Source organism: Pogoniulus pusillus, chromosome 1, assembly GCF_015220805.1.
Source record: "Pogoniulus pusillus isolate bPogPus1 chromosome 1, bPogPus1.pri, whole genome shotgun sequence".
Classification (NCBI taxonomy): Eukaryota; Metazoa; Chordata; class Aves; order Piciformes; family Lybiidae; genus Pogoniulus; species Pogoniulus pusillus.
The window spans coordinates 21,770,046-21,786,229 of record NC_087264.1 but is presented as its reverse complement, the minus strand read 5'-3'; the positions used below and the strand labels follow the sequence as shown (position 1 = coordinate 21,786,229).

At 49.2% G+C, this 16,184-nt stretch overlaps 1 protein-coding gene across 5 annotated transcripts in view; it reads right to left on the bottom strand.

Moving 5' to 3' along the window:
• The window catches only part of ACTN1 (actinin alpha 1), a 123,195-nt gene that overhangs the window by 36,682 nt on the left and 70,329 nt on the right, over nucleotides 1-16,184 (bottom strand). For all 5 annotated transcript variants that reach the window (XM_064143690.1, XM_064143644.1, XM_064143673.1 and 2 more), the window contains exons 6-8: nucleotides 12,161-12,247; nucleotides 10,518-10,605; nucleotides 9,553-9,631 (exon numbers count right to left, since the gene is read on the bottom strand). In XM_064143690.1, the coding sequence (XP_063999760.1) occupies nucleotides 9,553-9,631; nucleotides 10,518-10,605; nucleotides 12,161-12,247 (254 nt within the window). The remainder of the gene's footprint in view (nucleotides 1-9,552; nucleotides 9,632-10,517; nucleotides 10,606-12,160; nucleotides 12,248-16,184) is intronic.

The following is a 16,184-nucleotide window of genomic DNA, read 5'->3' as shown; positions in this document are numbered from 1 at the left end:
GACCCCCAGGTGATCTTGAACCTGACCCCCAGGTGGTCTTGACCCCTCCTCCCCAGGGGTGGGTCTGAACACTGAAATGTGCTAGTCAGACAAAGGTGTGTGGATCCTCACGTAGCAGGATGGAATAATCAGCTTCCTTTGGAAGCAAAGCCTAGAGACTCATAACACAATCATTAACATATCATCCCAGCACTTACAACAAGAAGGAATAAACCATTTTGTCTTGAACCTGAAGTAAAATCAGCTCCTGAGCACGCTGGTAGTAACTGGCTGTATCTCACACTTCTGTCTCACACTCAGCTTAGGTTTGCAGCTCCCATTTTAAAGCCCTGCAGAGCAGTGTATCTGCAGGAACATCTAAGCCACGCTAAAATAGTAACAACATCTGCAACGGTGGCTGTCCTCAGCTAGTGCAGTCTGTTGAACACCAGTTGAGTGGGAGGAATAGAAATCTCTCAACATCTCTCTACCAAATAAATACACATAAAAGTCTTCATTTTGTCTGAGTATTGCTTCTCCTCCCAGGCAGTGCACAGAACTTGGCATTTCCTTGGTGCGTTTCTATTCCCCTCTACACAAGCCTGCTCTGGCAGGATGTACATCAGATGCAGACATCAGGACTCAATAATCCAATCCTAAATGAAGCTAATGAAGTTAAACGTGACTTATCACATCATGAGTCACGTCACAAAGGTGACTTGATTTTAAAGAGCTGCACAAGAGAACTCAGATGTCACTGGAAATGAAAGACCTCTGCAAACTGTTAGCAGCACTTGAGCAGAATCACAGAATTAAGCAGGTTGGAAAAGACCTTTAGGATCATTGAGCCCAACCTATCACCTAAGCCCTCTCATTAACTAACCCATGGCACTAAGTGCCTCATCCAGCCTCCTCTTAAACACCTCCCTGGAGGTGTTCAAGGCCAGGCTGGATGAGGCCTTGAGCAAGCTGTTCTGGTGGGAGATGTCCCTGCCTAAGGCAGGTGGTGGGAAGTGAATGAGCTTTGAGGTCCTTTCCAACCTGTACCATTCTATGATTCTATGGGGACTCCACCACCTCCCTGGGCAGCCCATTCCAATGCCAATCACTCTCTCTGACAACAACTTCCTCCTAACATCCAGCCTAGACCTCCCCTGGCACAGCTTCAGGCTGTGTTCTCTTATTCTGTACCTGGGTGCCTGGCAGAAGAGACCAACCCCACCTGGCTACAGCCTCTCTTCATGTAGCTGTAGACAGCAATGAGGTCTGCCCTGAGCCTCCTCTTCTGCAGGCTGCACACCCCCAGCTCCCTCTGCCTCTCCTCACAGGGCTGTGCTCTAGGCCACTCACAAGCTTCGATGCCCTTCTCCGGACACCTCCAGGGACAGTGACTCAACCACCTCCCTAGGCAGCTAATTCCAATGGGCAATCACTCTGTCCATGCAGAACTTCTTCCTGAAAACATTAGCAGCAAGAGAGCTGCCAACTGCCATGAGACACTCATACAAGCCTGACTCCTGTGTTCCCATGACACTTGATTATCCTGACATCTGCACTGTTACTTTCTGCTACTGAGAGAGGCGGCTTAGAATTACAGAATTATAGAATCATAGAATCAGTCAGGGTTGGAAGGGACCACGAGGATCAGAAAGTTCCAACCCCCCTGCCATTGGCAAGGACACCCTACCCTAGAGCAGGCTGCCCACAGCCTCATCAAGTCTGACCTGAAACACCTCCAGCCATTGGAGCCTCAACCACCTCCCTGGGAAACCCATTCCAGCCTCTCACCACTCTCAGGCTCAACAATTTCCTCCCTCATGTCCCGTCTGACTCTCCCAACCTCCAGCTTTGCTCCATTCCCCCCAGTCCTGTCACTCCCTCACAGCCTCAAAAGTCCCTCCACAGCTTTTTTGTAGCCCCCTTCAGATCCTGCAAGGCCACAAGAAGGTCACCTGGGAGCCTCCTCTTCTGCAGACTGCACAGCCCCAACTCTTTCAGTCTGTGCTCACAGCAGAGCTGCTGCAGCCCTCTCAGCATCCTCCTGGCCCTGCTCTGGACACACTCCAGCATTTCCACAGCCCTCTCGTAATGGGGGCTCCAGAACTGGATGCAGTACTCCAGGTGGGGTCTCAGCAGAGCAGAGGGAGAGAATCACCTCCCTGGCCCTGCTGGCCACACTTCTCCTGCTCCAGCCCAGGCTCTGCTCAGCTTTCTGGGCTGCAAGTGCACACTGCTGGCTCCTGTTGAGTTTATCGTCCAGCAGCAGCACCCCCAAGTCCCTCTCCTCAGGGCTGCTCTCCAGCCTGCCCAGCCTGCATTTGTGCTTGGCATTGCCTCCACCCAGATGCAGGACCTTGCACTTGCTCTTGTTGAACCTCCTGAGCTTGGCTTGTGCCCACCTCTGCAGCCTGTCCAGGTCCCTCTGGATGGATCCCTGCCCTCCAGCCTGGCTGCTGCACCACACAGCTTGGTGTGCTCAGCAAACTTGCTGAGGCTGCACTCAGTGCCTCTGTCCATGGCGCCCACAAAGACACTGAATAAGACTGGTCCCAGGACTGATCCCCGAGGGACTCCACTTGTCCCTGGCCTCCACTGGCTTCTGCTGGAGGAAAGGCTGTGCATAAACTGCCAGTGTTTAGTCACCTTGTTTACTAAGTGTCTTCTCAGGAGAGAGGATGATGATTTGACGATCTTTAGAGGCCCCTTCCACCCTCTACTATTCCATGACCCTATGATAAGAGCTTGTACTCTCCATATGTTGTTGTTTGTGCCACTCACTCTGAGACCCACCTCAAAAATTGGGCACTAAGGATGATAGTTATTTCATCTGACTTTTATAATGGCTCCCATGTTCTGTTTCATTTCTCTTTGAGATCATGTGCCCTTGCTTATTGCATTGACTTGGAAGACTAAGCTGTGCCTGAACTCTAATCAACAGGCAATTTCCTTTGAACCCACCCAGCATGAAAGATGAAGCTAGGCAGGCTCAGGCAGATAGGGCATGGGCGTGCAAAGAAGTTCCTTTGTGGTACTGATCACGATGTAGCCCTCATTAAACTAGGAGACTAAGCTCTTCTGAAAAGCAGTTTCCTGCAGCACTTCCCTAGGAATTAATGTCTGTGTTCAACTGGCATCCCCTAGCAGCATCATATGCCTTTGGATGACTGTCTCCAGTGGACAGCAAACGTTCACCTCTCATGAGAGTGGTGAGAGGCTGGAATGGGTTTCCCAGGGAGGTGGTTGAGGCCCCATGGCTGGAGGTGTTTAAGGCCAGGCTGGATGAGGCTGTGGCCAGCCTGCTCTAGGGTAGAGTGTTCCTGTCCATGGCAGGGGGCTTGGACCTAGATGATCCTTGTGGTCCCTTCCAACCCTGACTGATTCTATGACTCTAAGTCAATCACACAGAGGCCAGTAACACAGACACAACCAATTATCCCTGCGGGCACATTGTGCTGAAACCAGCACCTGCCACACATGGTAACAGCCCCATCTCGGTGTCTAACCCTACTTTATCCCCATAATTATATACTCTCAATGGCAACATCAGGTCTGTCTTTCTGTCTATTTACCTATCTAGGAATATATCACAGACTCAATAAGGTTAGAAGAGACCTCCAAGCTCATCCAGCCCAACCTAGCACCCAGCCCTAGACAAGCAACCAGACCATGGCACTAAGTGCCCCAGCCAGGCTTGGCTTCAACACCTCCAGGCACAGCGACTGCACCACCTCCCTGGGCAGCCCATTCCAATGCCAATCACTCTCTCTGACAACAACTTCCTCCTAACATCCAGCCTAGACCTCCCCTGGCACAGCCTGGGACTCTGTCCCCTTGTTCTGTTGCTGGCTGCCTGGGAGAAGAGCCCAACCCCACCTGGCTACAACCTCCCATCAGGTAGCTGCAGACAGCAATGAGGTCTGCCCTGAGCCTCCTCTTCTGCAGGCAGCACACCCCCAGCTCCCTCAGCTGCTCCTCACAGGGGTGTGCTCCAGGCCCCTCACCAGCTTCGTTGCCCTTCTCTGGACACTTACCAGCACCTCAATACCTCTCTTGAAGTGAGTGGCCCAGAACTGGACACAGCACTCAAGGTGTGGCCTGAGCAGTGCTGAGTACGGGGGCAGAATATCAATATCCACCTCTTCAGAGTTTAGCAAGGGTGCACCCAGGGGTTGTTTACTATCCTCCAGACACAAAACAGCACCCTGTGGCACACAATTAGGGGCTGGTACCATTTCAGCTTCAGCCTAACTGTCTCCTGTGCCTGCTGTGGAGAAACCTCTAGGAACTCAAAGTGGAATCACGAGCCTTACTGGAGGAGGTGAGACTATGTGGTGTGTAACATTCCTCGTTTACTACGTGTAGACAGGGCCTCAGCTTCACTGAGGAAGGAAATTAACACCTTTCTTTTGCTGAAGCACAGGAGCCTCCAGAAATGCCCAGTGGCAGCTCCCTTGCCAGTCTCCCCCTAGCCCATGTACCATTTTCTTCTCCTGTAGACATGTTCCTACTGCTCACCAAATTCTGCCCATGACCACCATGGCAATGCCAATACTAACCACTCTGCCAGAGGGTTAACAGAGACACTTTCCCAGTGCAGACCCATCTGAACAAACTGCCTGAAGATCTGCCAGCCTCTGCTGGAGGAAAGGGAGGAGAAATCTCACTGCAGATAGCTTTCCTATCACATTTCAAGTTAACACCAGGAGCAATGCTGCCAAAGGTTAAAAAGAAATTTTAAGCTGGATGTTGGGAGAGGTTTCCTGATGGGAAATCTTTCTGAGCTTGGGCACTCCCAAAGGAAGGACTGGAAGTCTTAACATGTTTGAAATTGGAGACTCACCTAGATGAAGCCAGCAGATTTCTGCTTCATATGTAAGAAAGATGTGTGATCAGATAGTCTCTTGGGGAACAAAGCTAAAGACAGTGCTACTGAAAGCAAGCCACTGAAGGCCAAAGACTAGCTCAGAGATGAGCAGAGAGCCAGGCCTGAGTAAGACTGTTTCCTGTGGGGACAGCTTCCTCCCTCATCAAGCTGTTCATCACAAAGGTAATGTTTCTTTGTGCAAGAGGTGAAGTCTTCCCAGGCACTTGTTCAAGACCACAACAGGGTCTCCAGCCCTATGAAATTCCTCCAAACTCCACTGCTTTCAGTTCCATTTTATCTTACAGCAGCTCATATGATTCTATGATTCCATGATCACCATTCCAAATCCCCTGCTCTAGCGAACTCCCATAGACAGGGGTAAAGCAGTAAAGACTGGCCTGGCAGCTCCAAGCCTTACAGTGCAGCACCACTGCTGTGGGCATGCCTTAGGGACCCAAAGGCTGCACAGCAATCAAAGACCTGTCCCCTGACTTTTCCCACAGCTGCCAGAAGAGCACTAACCCAGATAAGGTTCTGCAGAGGCACTTTGGCTCCCACTCTGCTTACGTGAAGATAGGAATGGCAGAGACACGAAGCAGAGCAGCCACAGCAGGCTCTAGCTGGGCCAGCTCTTGTTTTACCATGGAGGAATGACATTGTTTTAACAGTGGCAGACAGCAACCTCCCCTAAGCAGATACTGCAATGTGTCCAGAGAAAGGCAACAAAGCTGGTGAGGGTCCTGGAACACAAACCCTATGAGGAAAGGCTGAGGGAGCTGGGGGTGTGCAGCCTGCAGCAGAGGAGGCTCAGGGCAGAGCTCATTGCTGTCTACAACTACCTGAAGGGAGGCTGTAGCCAGGTGGGGTTGGGCTCTTCTGCCAGGTAACCAGCAACAGAAGAAGGGGACACAGTCTCAAGTTGTGCCAGGGGAGGTCTAGGCTGGATGTTAGGAGGAAGTTGTTGGCAGAGAGAGTGATTGGCATTGGAATGGGCTGCCCAGGGAGGTGCTGGAGTTGCCGTCCCTGGAGGTGTTGAAGCCAAGCCTGGCTGGGGCACTTAGTGCCATGGTCTGGTTGCTTGTCTAAGGCTGGGTGCTAGGTTGGACTGGATGAACTTGGAGGTCTCTTCTAACCTGGTTGTTTCTATGATACAGCCACCTGGCACATTCTCTGCTTTTGCTGACTAAAGACTACCGTGGCTCCTCTTTCACCACAACCCTAACTCATAGAGGAATCTTCTCTCCTCCTGAAGCTATTTCCAAGCCCTTGCAGCACACAAGGTTGCCATGGCAATTATTGCAGTGTGACATTAAAAAAAATTATTCTATTAACTAGCAATCAGGACAGGAGATGGAGGGGGAGGAAAGCCAGCAGAAAGCAAGCACTCACTATATCTGCCAGAGATGAAGACACTAGGAAAGGAACCCAGCTGGTACAGCTCGTGCTTCAGGAATAGCTCTAACAAATGCATCCAGCACAACAGTACAGACCATGTTCCTATAGGGATGGAGCATATAAGGGGGTGCCTGAGCCACCAGTCAATCACTGCACTTGGTAAAAGATTTTAGATGTGGCTCCCAGTTAAGCTACAGTCAGGGGTAAAAGGAGGAAGGGAAACCCCATCCTCTGCCTACCCTTGCATGCAGACCATGAGCTGAATGAGCTGAACAATAAGAGACTTGTGCTGAATAGAAAGAGCTGCGGTGTCAGGGCATCACAGCACAGCTTAGTTTGGAAGAGGCCTTAAAGATCATCTACTCCAACTTCTCTGCCATGGGCAGGGACACCTCTCAACCACACTTAGTTGCTAAAGGCCTCACCAATTTGGCCTCTCCAAGGAGGGGGTGCTCTCTTGGCAACCTGATCCAGAGTGTATTGCTATCCCAGTACTGAAAAACTTCTTCCTAAGACCCAGTCTAAACCTACTCTCCCTCAGCTTAAAAACTTTTCCCCTTGTCCTTATAAGAAGTCTTTCTCTGAATTCCTGTAGGTTCCCTTTGGGTATGGGACAGCAGCTATAAGGTTCCTCCAGAGTCTTCTCTTCTCCAGGCTGAATCACTGACACCAAGCTGGGTAGAGTTATACCTCTTACTCTGGGGCCTGGACTATGCAAGCAACTTCAGCTAGGCAGTGCACGTAGGCAGAGGAGAGTCATGCTTGTTCCACTAACACAGCTTGACCAGCTCAAATAGCTAGGAATGTCAACTCACCACCAAGCTGTGCTGACAAAGATGTTGCTACCTTTTGGGAGGAAGACATGCAGCTACACTGGCTACCTTTTGCCAGCATACACTGCAAAATATAGAGCCTGTAGGATAGACACAGCCTCTGTGATGGAGCAGAAAACACTTAAAACTACACAGGAATGCTGCCCAAACAGGAGGTACAACACAGACCTCTTGGCAGTATGGACTGATGTTCACCTCCCTATCTTATACATGTGTGTTTGTGTGTAGACAGAAACACACACCACACTGCCAAAGGCAAACACGAGTGAGGTATCACTAATCACTCCCTGGAGCTGGAAGAGACCTGGAGGTGGACTTCTGATATACTATCAGCTGTGATAGCTGCTTCTCATCAGCTTTTCTCACATCTTTCTCCACAAGGTAAGTCCCCTGCAGGGATGATCCAAAAGGTGTGGGCTGGTTGGTTGGATGGTTGGCTTACCTGTTGTTGAGGGAGGAGGGAGAGGAGAAGTAAGCACCAGGAAGGGAAAGAATCAGTTGAACTGAGCCAAAGGGAGGAGAAAGAAGGAAACAAATGATAGAAATAATCCAGGCAAATACACTGCTTAGACTCTCATGGAGGATGAGATCAAAGGGAAGCAGAGAACAAAAGATGCTGGGTTTACTCCAAGGAGGATAAATCTCTTCCCATCCACATTGTTTTTGGTTAGGACAATCACCTTCTCTTTCACCTTAAAAAGCCTGCAGGCAACATGACCAAATAGAATCATAGAATCAGTCAGGGTTGGAAGGGACCACAAAGATCAGCCAGTTCCAACCCCCCTGCCGTGGGCAGGGACACCCTACCCTGGAGCAGGCTGTCCGGGGCCTCAGCCAGCCTGGCCTTAAACACCTCCAGCCATGGGCCCTCAATCACGTCCCTGGGAAACCCATTCCAGCCTCTCACCACTCTCATGCTCAACAACTTCCTCCTTACGTCCAGTGTGACTCTCCCAACCTCCAGCTTTGCTCCATTCCCCTGAGTCCTCTCACTCCCTGACAGCCTAAAAAGTCCCTCCACAGATTTTTTGTAGCCCCCTTCAGATCCTGGAAGGCCACAAGAAGGTCACCTGGGAGCCTCCTCTTCTGCAGCCTGCACAGCCCCAACTCTTTCAATCTGTGCTCACAGCAGAGCTGCTGCAGCCCTCTCAGCATCCTCGTGGCCCTGTTCTGGACACGCTCCAGCATCTCCACATCTTTACTCTCCCTCATCCTTGGGAGCTTCAGCTTAGGGCTTTGCTGATGGGGTGTGTTCTACCATTTACCCATTTGAGTTTGTCAGATGCACACTGCTTAGCTGCCTTGATTTTCCCAAGAGCACACACTGAAAATGTAGCTCTAATAAGTCCCTTTTTTATTGCTGCTGTTTATGTAAATAGGTACAGTTCCTGCCTACTCTTTATTCATTATGTGCTGACTTCACACACTAAAACTGATCAGATAATGTAATTGACAGCACTGCAAGACAGAAAAGACATAAAAGGTTACTGAAAAGCAGATCATAAATTGTACAATTAATTGCCTCAAGGATGCAGCTAGTTTTATTAACTGGTTTATATGTAGTGCCTATTTGCACAGTGATCCAAGAGCTCAGGTCTTTTAGTAATGGCCTTCTATTTACACCTCTCTAGCCAACATCCAGCACCTATGTTTCTGGTAACACCTAGCTCACGAGCTCAGAAGGGCAAACTTCACTGCGTATTAGCCCCAGTAACAACACATCAGTTATGCTCTAGGTGACATTTCATTGCACATGTGCACAGATACAGCAAAAGTGGATCTCAGCAGACTGCAGGAATGACAGAAGAAAGAGAACCCAATATGTTCTTCCATCACCCTGCTGGGTCAAGACACTGATGGCAGCACAAGCGACCAAATGCTTAACCTCATCCTCCACTTAGCAGTCTTGTCTCCGAGGCAGAGAGAAAGTGAACTCTGGAGCAGCCAGATACCACCTTACCAGCAGCAATGGTTTACAGCAAAATGCAGTGTTATGGCAGGTAATTCTCTGCACCTGATTACCTACATGCTAGGAGAAGCTCAATACTGGCATCCTGCTAAGCTGGAAGCATGTGACAAGTGCCCAGGGAGGGCAGGCAGGGCCCTCAATGAGATTTTTGCACTTGAACGGCAGGTAATCAGTTTCTATCCAGCTCTCCACAGAAATGTTGTCTGATTCAACTCTCCAGTCTGTGACATGGGCACAGAATTAGTCTCACCAAACCTGAGTTTGGTGTTAGTGAACCTGCCAGCTTTTGCTCATCAGCTGGGCCTGAAAGCAAGGAAAGTCAAGTAGTAAGCTCATTAAGTTCACGTTTAGCTAGGAAGCCTGAATGTACTGATTTATTGCTTCTTCCTTCTCCCCAGTACTGCAACTGCCAGCTTCTGCTGACGTTTCCCAATTATGCTTATCAGGCTAATTCTTCTCTCTTTACTTCCCAAAAGCCAAGCATCTGGTCTCACAAGAAAACTGAGTTGTACCTTTCGTAGCTTCCCGTAGTCAATAAGCTCTGGACGGTGTCTGTGAATTAAAGCGCAGAAACCGAGGCCATCCTTCCAGCTACGAGGGAGACAGAAGAGGCAGTCAGTGAGAGGCATAGTGATGGGCATGAGCACGAGGGAAGGAACCATGGCAGCAGGATCAACCAACTCTGATTTAGTTTGTAGCTAACAGTGCTTCTGTAAGTGCTGAGAAGGAGCCATGACTTACACCTGTGTGAGACTGCAATAAAGATCCCTTTCCATCCCTACAGAAACTCACTGTGATTGAGGCTTGCCCTTTGCATTGCCACCTCCCGTCTGCCAGTTCTCTGTGCTGAACTGCCTGTGCATGCAAGGAAAGGTGTAGGGCTCAGGGTCGAAGAAAGGTGTAAACACAAGCCCTAAAGGAGGAACAAGTGCATTCCTTAGGGAAAAGGCAGTTGCCCATAGCTAACTCCACTGTAGTGCTGCTAGCAAGGATGGCGTTTAAGCTCTCCAAAAAGTGCTTTACATTTATATGACTCATAGAGCTCTTCAAGAGCATCTTCTCTGGAACATCTGCCCATTTGGAATTAAGAGCAGAGCAACAAATCCTCTAATTCCCTCCCAACTACACCACACTACAAAGTTTCTGGTGCAGCCCTTACTTCACGGCTCCTGCAGCGTTCCAAGCTTCCACAAAGCAAAGGCTGTCTTGCTTAGCCCTATGCTGCTGCCAGAGCACTTAATGCTCTTCAAATGTTACCAAAGCAGCAATTGTAGCCAGAATGAGGAACTGAGAGGTAGGTACCTGGATGCTCTCATAACCTCTGCCGTTAAGCTGTCAGCTTGGACCTTGGACTGTGCTGTTACTGTGTAATGTGCACCTGCACTGCCTTGGGAGGTCTGTCAGGATCGTTGTTGTACAAACCAAGAGACGTTAAGATAACACAGACTGCAAAGCTAAGCTCTGGCTGGTAGCTCACCTTATATGGAAGTTCTGGATGTTTACATTTTTGTAAGGGGCTGTCTTCCTCTGACACCATAACAAAAGCCCTTCTTTAGCAGATGTCTCTAAGAAAGAAAGGAAGCACAGCAATTAACTCGTTTTCATAGAAAGCAGGAGTCCCTGGAGCATATGCTAGAAAAGCCTCTGGGGTCCACACTGCACTGAACTGTGCTTTACTTACACAGAATCACTGAATATACCTGGTTGGAAGAGACCTCAAAGATCATCCAAGTCCAACCTTTTACCCAGTACTGAAAGGTTGACACCAAATCATGTCCCTAAGCACCAGGTCCACATGATGCTTAAACACCCCCAGGGATGGTGACGCCACCACTGCCATGGGCAGACCATTCCAGTGTCTGAGAACCCTTTCAAGTGAAGAAGTATTTCCTAATATCCAACTTAAACATCCCCTGGAACAGCTTGGAAACATTTCCTCTAGTCCTGTCATTTGTCATCAAGGACAAGAGGCTCCCTGCTCCCATCTCCCTTCAGGCAGCTGCAGAGAGGTCTCCCCCTCAGCCTCTTCTCCAGGCTAAACAACCCCAGCTCCGTCAGATGCTCCTCACAGGCCATGTGCTCCAGGCCTTGCTGCCCTTCTCTGCACATGCTCCAGCATCTCAATATCTTCCTACAGCAAGGGCTCCAGAACTGAATCATAAAATGACAGAATCATAGAATCAACCAGGTTGGAAGAGACCTCCAAGATCACCTGGTCCAACCTAGCACCTAGTCCTGTCCAACACTCAAGGTGTGGGCTCACAGTGCTGAGTACAGGGGGATGATCACCTCCCTGTTCCTGCTGGCCACAGTGTTTCTCATACAAGTCAGGCTGCCCTCGGCATTCTTGGCCCCCTGGGCACACTGCTGACACACGTTCAATGGACTATCAACCACTACTCCCAGGGGCTTCCCCAAGCTGCAGCTTTCTAACCAGGCATCCATAAATTTGTAACGTACCATGGGGTTGTTATGACCCAATTAACCTTGGCCCCCCAGTCTAACCTGTCCAGATTCCACTGTAAAGGCTCACTATGCTTTAGAAGATTGACACAGACACCCAGCTTGGAATCATCTGCAAGCTTATAGAACCATAGAATGGTTTGTGCTGGAAGGGAGCTCAAAGATCAACCAGTTCCAACCCCCAGCCATAGGCAGGGACACCTCTCACTAGAAATTTACTGAGGATTTAATCTCATGTGTCAGAAAATTCCTTGTCTGGAAGAGTTTTGTTACTGTTACTTTCACAGTGAGGTTATGCAATAAGGAGACAGCTTTTTGGGCTTAGAGAGGAAAATTTGGAAGGAAGATAGTCCCTGAAGCAGCCTGCAAGAAATGCAACAGATTTCTACCACAAAACAAACAAAAAAAAAAGGTGGCTTTCAGGTTTGGTCTGCTGCTTCCAAAACCTCTAAACAAAGAGAGGGTGGAAATGTTCTCAGGAGAGATGAGCATGGCAAGAAATGTCAGTGAGGTGCCAGGGCACCTTGGGAAGAGTCATTCCCTAAGATGTGCCAAGGACTCACCCAAAAGCATATTCTGGAGCTTGTAAGTGACAATGACACTCAGTTACCCCAATTGTTAACAGTTAAGCAGTGGCTGGAAGGAACTAAGATTTACCTTCAACAGAGATATCCTGAATGGCAAAACGAAGGATGATGGTCCAGATCATTCCAAGAGTCATTTTAACATTGCCATCCACGATTTCTAGAGGGAAAAAAAAAGGCAGAAAAATAAACAGAAGGCATCAGCTACAAGAGCAAATCCTAATAACAAAAGCAGAAGCATTCCCTTTTGCAGATGGAAGAACTGGAAATCCATCTGAAAACTGTGCACTCCTGCCTCCTCAGATGTTCTGCTGGTTAAGGAGTCTTGCCCAGTAGTACTTGGTAATCAGACAGGTTCTCTTGGAATCATAGAATCAACCAGGTTGGAAAAGACCTCCAAGGTGGAGGTCCAACCAGTCCAACCTAGGACCCAGCCCTGGCCAAGCAACCAGACCATGGCACTAAGTGCCCCAGCCAGGCTTGGCTTCAACACCTCCAGGCACGGCAACTCCACCACCTCCCTGGGCAGCCCATTCCAATGCCAATCACTCTCTCTGACAACAACTTCCTCCTAACATCCAGCCTAGACCTCCCCCCTGGCACAGCTTGAGACTGTGTCCCCTTCTTCTGTTGCTGGTTACCTGGCAGAAGAGACCAACCCCACCTGGCTACAGCCTCCCTTCAGGTAGTTGTAGACAGCAAAGAGCTCTGCCCTGAGCCTCCTCTTCTGCAGGCTGCACACCCCCAGCTCCCTCAGCCTCTCCTCACAGGGCTGTGCTCCAGGCCCCTCACCAGCCTTGCTGCCCTTCTCTGGACACCTTCCAGTACCTCAACATCCTTCTTGAATTGAGGAGCCCAGAACTGGACACAGCACTCAGAGTGTGGCCTTGGAGCACCCTAAGGAGTGTGCAAGACACCAAAGATCCAAAAAACCCCCAACCAAACCAGGAACAAGGATTAATTTAGATCAGTGTAATTCCCAAAAGGGGCCTAAACACATCTTGTTCACACAGTCACAGAATCTCTTCGGTTGGCAAAGCCCTTCAAGCTCATCCAGTCCAATCATTAGTTTCACACTGACAAGTCCTTGACTCAACCAAAGCCCTCAGCACAACATCTCATCACTGTGAATCACTATGGGTGGAAAGGAGCACCAGCATCAGCCAGTCCAACCTTCATCCCAGCATCTTTCACCACTAGACCATAGCCTCAGGTTTAATTCCCATCACTTCAAAGCCATGTAAGCCAAAGTGGGAAAAGGAAAAGCCTTCCTCTTGCACTGCTATGTCTATATCAGGTCATCTTTGTAGCTGCCCCAGCATAATTACACCAGAAGAACTGATGAGGAGAGGTTGAGGGAGCTGGGCCTGTTTAGCCTGGAGAAGAGGAGGCTCAGGGGTGATCTTATTACTGTCTACAACTACCTGAAGGGGCATTGTAGCCAGGTGGGGGGTGGCCTCTTCTCCCAGGCACCCAGCAATAGAACAAGGGGACACAGTCTCAAGTTGTGCCAGGGTAGGTATAGGCTGGATATTAGGAAGAAGTTCTTCACAGAGAGAGTGATTTCCCATTGGAATGGGCTGCTCAGGGAGGTGGTGGAGGCACCATCCCTGGGGGTCTTCAAGAAAAGCCTGGATGAGGCACTTAGTGCCATGGTCTGGTTGACTGGATAGGGCTGGGTGCTAGGTTGGACTGGATGATCTTGGAGGTCTCTTCCAACCTGGTTGATTCTATGATTCTATGAGACTTCCCAGAGCAGAAGAGCTCTGATGGCTGCTTTTATCCTGTGAATAAGATATCACCAAGAAACATCAACTCAATTTGAAACAAGTCTAAACACACCAGACCACATGCATAGGACTTCCTTTAGACATGTCATTGCTCAAAGACACAACAGAGCACACCGCAAAGTAGATGGACCCTGCTTGGAGAGGAAGTAAGGACTCATGCTGGCCAGCCTGAGCAGACTGGAACATAAACTAAGATGTTAAGCAGATTGTGCTTTATTGCTCACTGCCCTCTGCAATATAAATCAGCAAGGGGCCACAACTCAAAGGTTCCAGAAAGCGACTGCTCGTGTATGCGAGCTGTGATCTTTTTAGGGTGAGGGGAGGCTAACCCCCAGGAATGGCTTTCCACCCATGTATAGCTTAGCAGCAAACATTCCAAATGGTCTCAAGTGCTGACCCTGAGCACCTACAAAAATTCCACACAGACTATATACACACTTCATAAAATTTACACTCTAAGTGGTTAGGTGTGGTGGGGTTTTTTGGATAGTGAAACCAGCCTAGCTTCACTTCCCCTGCTCCTCCTCGGGCACATTTCTGCATGGCAGAAGGATCTTTCACAATTAACCAGCAAGCTGAAGAGTATTTTCAGTAAGAAAAGGGTTAGAATTAACCTACAGTTTGGGGGCAGAATAATTGGAGGTAGAACAATAACAAGGCTGGAAGAAAACATATCATAGAATCAGCCAGGTTGGAAAAGACCTCCAAGATCATCCACTCCAACCTAGCACCCAGCCCCAGCCAAGCAACTACACCAGGGCACTAAGTGCCTCATCCAGGCTTTGCTTCGACACTTCCAGGGATATCAACTCCACCACCTCCCTGGGCAGCCCATTCCAATGCCAATCACTCTCTCTGACAACAACTTCCTCCTAACATCCAGCCTAGACCTCCCCTGCCACAACTTGACACTGTGTCCCCTTCTCCTGTTGCTGAGTGCCTGGCAGAAGAGCCCAACCCCACTTGGCTACAGCCTCCCTTCAGGGAGCTGCAGACAGCAATGAGGTCTGCCCTGAGCCTCCTCTTCTGCAGGCTGCACACCCCCAGCTCCCTCAGCCTCTCCTTATAGAGTTTGTGCTCCAGGCCCCTCCCCAGCCTTGCTGCCCTTCTCTGGATACCTTCCAGCAACTCAACATCTCTCTTGAATTGAGGAGCTCAGAACTGGACACAGCACTCAAGGTGTGGCCTGAGCAGTGCTGAGTACAAGGGAAAATAAAAAAATAACCCTTCCCATGCACCCAGCAACAGAAGAAGGGGACACAGTCTCAAGTTGTGCCAGGGGAGGTCTAGGCTGGATGTCAGGAGGAAATTCTTTATGGAAAGAGTGATTGGCATTGGAATGAGCTGCCCAGGGAGGTGGTGGACTTGCCATGCCTGGAGGTGTTGAAACCAAGCCTGGCTGGGGCACTTAGTGCCATGGTCTGGCTGTTTGGCTAGGGCTGGGTGCTAGGTTGGATTGGATGAGCTTGGAGGTCTTTTCCAACCTGGTTGATTCTATGCTTGTATAGCAAAGCTAGACTTAGGGACTCCATTATATAGCATCCTGCTTGATTCTGTGATAATACTTTTATCTTGACACATAAACCTCACCACCTACCACGCTGATACTGATGTAGTGACATTAATAACTGATTCATAGAACCATGGAATAGTAGAGGTTGAAAGGGACCTCACAGATCATCTCGTTCCAACCCCCCACCATAGCCAGGGACACCTCCCACTAAGTAAGTCATCCCTGGATGCAGATTTACCCAACCATGTGCAGAGACACTGTCCACTATGTCAGTCATCCCTGGATGCAGATTTACCTCCCAACCACACCATCCCCAGTCCTTCTCCTCCTCTTTATTTAAAAGGAAGAAACAAAACAAAACAAAACAGGAATTGACACAACTGTTACTACTTGTGAGAAGCAGGCAAGCATTTTTTATTTCTAGAGAAAAATAAATCCTCCTGGCAACCTGGTTCCAAAGCCAGCCAGGCTGATGAGAAAGGCCACATGCTCTTGGGACCCTACCTCATTCTGCTTTCCTTCCCTGAATTCCCCAATGCCAATCTCCTTTTCCTTTAGGATCCCTTCAGCACCCTTCAGCTGCTGCCAGTGTTTTTCTGATAGAGTGGAACATGGCCAAGAATCAAAAGTGAAAAACACGATTGCAAAACAGGTTTGCATGAAGCTTTCTGCTTCCTGGTGATTATGAGAAAGAAACTCCACAGGAATTGCTACAACACTGAACTTTACTCTACAAAGCTAGAACAATCCAGTGCTTAATTAGAGAGGCTGTGTTTTGTTCCCTGCTGATCAAA